The sequence below is a fragment of the Onychostoma macrolepis genome, chromosome 17 (genome assembly GCF_012432095.1).
Source record: "Onychostoma macrolepis isolate SWU-2019 chromosome 17, ASM1243209v1, whole genome shotgun sequence".
NCBI classification, from domain to species: domain Eukaryota; kingdom Metazoa; phylum Chordata; class Actinopteri; order Cypriniformes; family Cyprinidae; genus Onychostoma; species Onychostoma macrolepis.
This window is the reverse complement of record NC_081171.1, coordinates 24,410,992-24,417,268: the sequence shown is the minus strand read 5'-3', so window position 1 is coordinate 24,417,268 and position 6,277 is coordinate 24,410,992. Positions and strand designations below refer to the sequence as shown.

The following is a 6,277-nucleotide window of genomic DNA, read 5'->3' as shown; positions in this document are numbered from 1 at the left end:
AGAGACTCCACTCACAAATTATTGCACATGAGTATGATTATTTTGCAAAGCAGGGGTTTTCAAAGTAAAAAGACATTGGGCCTCCCTTATGGTTTTAAAAACAATCAAAAATCATATTTGTATATATTAATTAAATGCTTAGAGACATAATAGCTTATAATATTTATAAAACTTAATATGGATGCACTGGGTGATCATTTTTGGAGGTGTATGGGTGCATTCAGGTGCTAATAATGTTGTGGTGACGGGGTTTAACAGAAGGTTTTTGTAGGACTGATTAAAGGATCTTCAACACTGTGCTTTGCTGGCAGCACAGTAATATATTGCAGTACTCCCAACATGTTCCTTTTTTAACGTGATATTAAGAGTCGAGGATTTTGCACCATCTCCATCAACGCTGAACTGATCTGTGTATTGGCTTTCAGTGACTGGATTTTTGTAATTCACATATCCAATAGGATTTAGTGCACTATCACCCTTCAGCTGCTGATACCATAATATTGTGTAATAGTCCGTAATGGTGTGAGAACAGATGAGCTGAACTGTTTCAGCATTTGTTATCAGATGAAGTGGATTCTGATGAACTTGGTCACTTAATGATTCTCCTGTTAAAGACAGACAAAAGTATAGAAGTTAGTAGAAATGAATAAACTGGAGGAACAAATAAAGACAATAAACAATGAAATATTTTACCTGAGACCCAGAATGGCGGTGCTGCTAAATAAATCAAGCACACTATAAATATCATGTTGATGCTTCAGTGCTGCAGGAATGACATGAATGAACAGCAGTGTGTGTGAGGTCTGAGCAGGATGTGTAATGAACCACTAAAAACAAATCCAAACTCTCAATGCTGTTTTTAAAAGCCTGTTTCACTCCACATGATCAGTAACTTTATTTAGGCTCAAAGGAGACCTCTACTGGTTATAATAATTTCAACAATTTGACTGTAAACGACTCTGAATCTACTCAAAATTGAGTCCCATTTGTGTCGAAAAATCATAAATTAGGCTACTATACGTTATTGGGCTGAAACATGCTTTGATTTGTTAACGTCTTACTACTGACAACTGAGAAATGACATGTGAGACTGAACACACCAAGAAGACTTTTGTTTATTTAAATCAGATCTGGTGTAAATGGACCAAAATGAACCAAATGTGGCCAATAATGTGTGTTACAGAGAGTATTTGGCTCATCCTATCTCGATATGTTCACCACTTACTCCAAGTAAAACAATGTTTTAAGCCAATGATATGACTTTAAAGCTATTTTTTAACATTTTATGTATAAATATGTTTAAATGTGAAAAAGTTTAAATTCTGTGTGTAAACTCAAATAATAATACAAAACAAATATACATAAATAGTTTATGCACTCATTCATAGTAATGAATTTCATTGAGTGACAGCAGATGAGCAGGTGTTAGATGTGAATCTGCATGTTTTTGTGGAGGTTATAGATTGGGTTACACTGATGTGCATCCTGCTTTGCACAGTAATAAACACCACTGTCAGAGCTCTGTACTTTGACAAGAGTCAGGTCTAAAGATGCCCCGTTCCTCACAGCTGATGCTCTCTGCTTAAAATCCTTCTCCCAGGTTTCTGATTTAAAGTAGAAATACACAATCTGCTCCAGTGGCTCAGTGGGTGTTTTTCTGAACCAGTACATGCTGTTATGTGACGTTCCAATCTGGGAACACTTTAGGGTCACATTGAGATCCTCAGTTACAAAGAGATGAGGTGATTGATTTAATCCCAAACCTGTAAAACAAGGAGAGAAAAGAAGGAAGGAATTTTAATTAAAAACAATTAGTCTCAATGATTCTGAAAAGATAAATTTAAATAAGTTATTTTTGTTTACCTAATGGAAGAAGCAGAGCAAAATCAGCAAACCAAACATTTTTGTTTTTATGAGTGATGTAAAGAAACTCAGCAGCTATAGATGCACGTGAGGACATCTGGTGGAATGAACATATAATGCTGGAACAGATTAGTCCCTCCTCCTCCTTCAAAAAAAAAAAAAAAACGTGATTGAAGAGTTGTTCATTTTGTTGAAATCTAAGAAAAGGAGAAATTAATGCATGTATGTTTCCATTAACAGACATAATAGCCTATAATATTCATCATACAACTTAATATGGATGCACTGGGTGATCATTTTTGGAGGTGTACGGGTGCATTCAGGTGCTAATAATGTTGTGGTGACGGGGTTTAACAGAAGGTTTTTGTAGGACTGATTAAAGGATCTTCAACACTGTGCTTTGCTGGCAGCACAGTAATATATTGCAGTACTCCCAACATGTTCCTTTTTTAACGTGATATTAAGAGTCGAGGATTCTGCACCATTTCCTTTAACACTGAACTGATTTTTATATTGGTCTTCAGTGGTTGGATTTGTGTTATACACATATCCAATAAGATTTAGTGCTCTATCACCCTTCAGCTGCTGATACCATAATATCATGTAATAGTCTTTAATTGTGTGAGAACAGATGAGCTGAACTGTTTTCTCTGCGTTTGTTATCAGATGAAGTGGATTCTGATGAACTTGGTCACTTAGCGATACTCCTGTTAAAGACAGACAAAGGTGTATTGAGCTAATAGTAGAAGTTAACAGTAAAAACATAAAGTGAAGGACCACATAAAGACAATAAAAGATGAAATATTTTACCTGAGACCCAGAATGGCAGTACTGCTAAATAAATCAAGCACACTATAAATATCATGTTGATGCTTCAGTGCTGCAGGAATGACATGAATGAACAGCAGTGTGTGTGAGGTCTGAGCAGGATGTGTAGAATGAACCACTTTAAACGAATGCAAACTCTCAATGCTCTGTTTTAAAAAGCCTGTTTCACTCCACATAATCAGTAATTTTAAAGGCTCAAAGGAGACCCCGACTGGTTATAATAATTTAAACAATTTGACTGTAAACGACTCTAAATCTACTCTAAATTGAATTCCGTTTGTGTCGAAAATAAATTAGGCTACTATACGTTATTGGGCTGAAACATGCTTTGATTTGTTAACGTCTGTCTTACTACTGACAACTGACAAATGACATGTGAGGTTGAACACACCAAGAAGAATTTAGTTAATTTTAATTCAGACCTGGTGTAAATGGACCAAAATGAACCAAATGTGGCCAATAATGTACGTGTTACAGAGAGTATTCGGCTCATCATATGATCTCTATATGTTGTCCACTTACTCCAAGTACATCCCGAATTACAACAACACATTAAGTAATGTCAATGACAGAATCATGCCGATGAGTGATGCAGTGTCGTCTGAGGACCCGAAGACCACGGGCATCCAACAAAAGTCTTCGGCCTGGTCCCTTACGCACAGAGATTTCTCAGAATCAGAATCAGAATGAGCTTTATTGCCAGGTATGTTTACACATACGAGGAATTTGTTTTTGAGACAGTTCAAAAAGGGAGTGTGCTGGATGTGAGGAGTCCAGAGTGATTTTGCCAGCCCTTTCCTCTAGTTTCTCTAAATCTTTTGATGATGTTATGCACTGTAGATAATGAGATTTCACAATCTTTTTACACACTCTTTCACAGATTGGAGAGCCTCTGCCTCTCTAAGACATCCCTTTTATAGCTAATCATGTTACAGACCTGATGTCAATTAACTTAATTAGTTGCTAAATGTTCTCCCAGCTGAATCTTTTTAAAATGTCTTGATTTTTCATCCCTTTGTTATCCCTGTGCACTATAGCAGGCATCAAATCTGAAATGAGCTCATTAAGTGGATAAAAGTGTAAAATTTCTTCGTTTAAACATTTGTTATGTTCTCTATGTTCTATTGTGAATAAAATTTTGGCTCATGTGATTTGAAAGTCTTTTAGTTTTCATTTTGTTCAAATTTAAAAAATGTCCCAACATTCGGGATGTAAAACAATGTTTTTAAGCTTTAAAGCTATTTTTTTAGCATTTTATGTATAAATATGTTTAAATGTGGAAAAGTTAAAATTCTGTGTTTAAAATCAAATAATAGCACAAAACAAATGTACATAAATAGTGTATCCACTCATCCCTATAGTAATGAATTTCATTGAGTGACAGCAGATGAGCAGGTGTTAGATGTGAATCTGCATGTTTTTGTGTAGGTTATAGATTGGGTTACACTGATGTGCATCCTGCTTTGCACAGTAATAAACACCACTGTCAGAGCTCTGTACTTTGACAAGAGTCAGGTCTAAAGATGCCCCGTTCCTCACAGCTGATGCTCTCTGCTTAAAATCCTTCTCCCAGGTTTCTGATTTAAAGTAGAAATACACAATCTGCTCCAGTGGCTCAGTGGGTGTTTTTCTGAACCAGTACATGCTGTTATGTGACGTTCCAATCTGGGAACACTTTAGGGTCACATTGAGATCCTCAGTTACAAAGAGATGAGGTGATTGATTTAATCCCAAACCTGTAAAACAAGGAGAGAAATTTATAAGGAATTTTAATTAAAAATTATTAGTGTCAATGATTCCGAAAAGATCAATTTAAATAAGTTATTTTTGTTTACCTAATGGAAAAAGCAAGAGCAAAATCACCAAACCAAACATTTTTGTTTTTATGAGTGATGTAAAGAAACTCAGCAGCTATAGATGCACGTGAGGACATCTGGTGGAATGAACATATAATGCTGGAACAGATTAGTCCCTCCTCCTCCTTCAAAAAAAAAAAAAAAACGTGATTGAAGAGTTGTTCATTTTGTTGAAATCTAAGAAAAGGATAAATTAATGCATGTATGTTTCCATTAACAGATTGCATTGTCCTGAACAGAGCAAAAACAGTCATTTCCCATTTGATTATATATCCTTTCAGGCTTTGGTCAACATTGAACTGATTTGGGGCTTAATTGTGACACGTATGTGAACACACTCGAGGAAGAGCATGCCAGGTTCATTGTTTTTTCACATTTTAGTAATTTAAATTGTATTTGGCTGTTACAGGCTACTATAGAAAACAAATGGCACACATTGGGACAGAGTTTATGGAATTTTCCCTTTTTTGTCGCCATAACCACCACTGAGACCTTGCATTCTAACATGTCTTATTTTGATCAAATTCCAGCATCCAAGATGGCAAACAAATCAGAAGAAAATTACATTTCATTCAACATAAAAAAAAGTATTGATTAAAAAATCTAACTAAAGAATTAATTTTAAAAAAAAAAATGTTCAAGTAGTCTATTTTAATTAGAAAACATGTTTTTATTAGAATTTCATCTGAAAAGACACCACTCACAAATGATTGCACATGAGTATGATTATTTTGCAAAGCAGGGGTTTCAAAGGCAAAAGACAGTTGGCCTCCTTTATGATTTTAAAAACAATAAAAAACATATTTGTATATATTAATTAAATGCTTAGAGACATAACAGCCTATAATATTAATCATACAACTTAATATGGGTGCACTGAGTGATCATTTTTGGAGGTGTATGGGTACATTCAGGTGCTAATAATGTTGTGGTGACGGGGTTTAACAGAAGGTTTTTGTAGGACTGGTTAAAGGATCTTCAACACTGTGCTTTGCTGGCAGCACAGTAATATATTGCAGTACTCCCAACATGTTCCTTTTTAACGTGATATTAAGAGTCGAGGATTCTGCACCATTTCCTTTAACACTGAACTGATTTTATATTGGTCTTCAGTGGTTGGATTTTGTAATTCACATATCCAATAAGATTTAGTGCACTATCACCCTTCAGCTGCTGATACCATAATATCATTCTATAGTCCGTAATTGTGTGAGAACAGATGAGCTGAACTGTAATCTCAGCTTTTGTTATCAGATGAAGTGGATTCTGATGAACTTGGTCACTTAGTGATTCTCCTGTTAAAGACAGACAAAAGTGTATTTAGGTAATATAGTAGAAGATAGTAAGAAAAAAACATAACCTGAGGGAGTAAATAAAAACAATAAAAGATGAAATACTTCACCTGAGACCCAGAATGGCAGTACTGCTAAATAAATCAAGCACACTATAAATATCATGTTGATGCTTCAGTGCTGCAGGAATGACATGAATGAACAGCAGTGTGTGTGAGGTCTGAGCAGGATGTGTAGAATAAACCACTAAAAACAAACGCAAACTCTCAGTGCCATATGTTTTATAAAGCCTGTTTCACTCCACATGATCAGTAACTTTATTTAGGCTCAAAGGAGACCTCTACTGGTTTTAATTTCAACAAACTGACTCTAAACGACTCTAAATTGAGTTGTGCTGAAAAAAAAATTATAAATCAAGCTACTATAGGTTATTGGGTT

General features: G+C 35.2%; 1 protein-coding gene across 1 annotated transcript; it reads right to left on the bottom strand.

Moving 5' to 3' along the window:
- Positions 1–1,306: 1,306 nt before the first annotated feature.
- Positions 1,307–2,781, bottom strand: LOC131523653 (uncharacterized). Its single transcript, XM_058750220.1, has 4 exons — positions 2,674–2,781; positions 2,506–2,570; positions 1,864–2,008; positions 1,307–1,763 (listed from the first exon to the last, which is right to left on the bottom strand). The coding sequence occupies exons 1-4, from the start codon at positions 2,726–2,728 to the stop codon at positions 1,426–1,428; spliced, it is 603 nt and encodes a 200-aa protein (XP_058606203.1). The 5' UTR covers positions 2,729–2,781; the 3' UTR covers positions 1,307–1,425.
- Positions 2,782–6,277: the final 3,496 nt, after the last annotated feature.

Coding starts and splice junctions, on each gene's coding strand:
- LOC131523653 (XM_058750220.1), bottom strand. CDS start 2,728: ATGATATTTATAGTGTGCTTGATTTATTTAGCAGTACTGCCATTCTGG. Junction 2,009..2,505: donor TAACAAACGCAGAGAAAACA/GTTCAGCTCATC, acceptor TTTTTTTTGAAG/GAGGAGGAGGGACTAATCTG. Junction 1,764..1,863: donor TGCTCTGCTTCTTCCATTAG/GTAAACAAAAAT, acceptor CTTGTTTTACAG/GTTTGGGATTAAATCAATCA.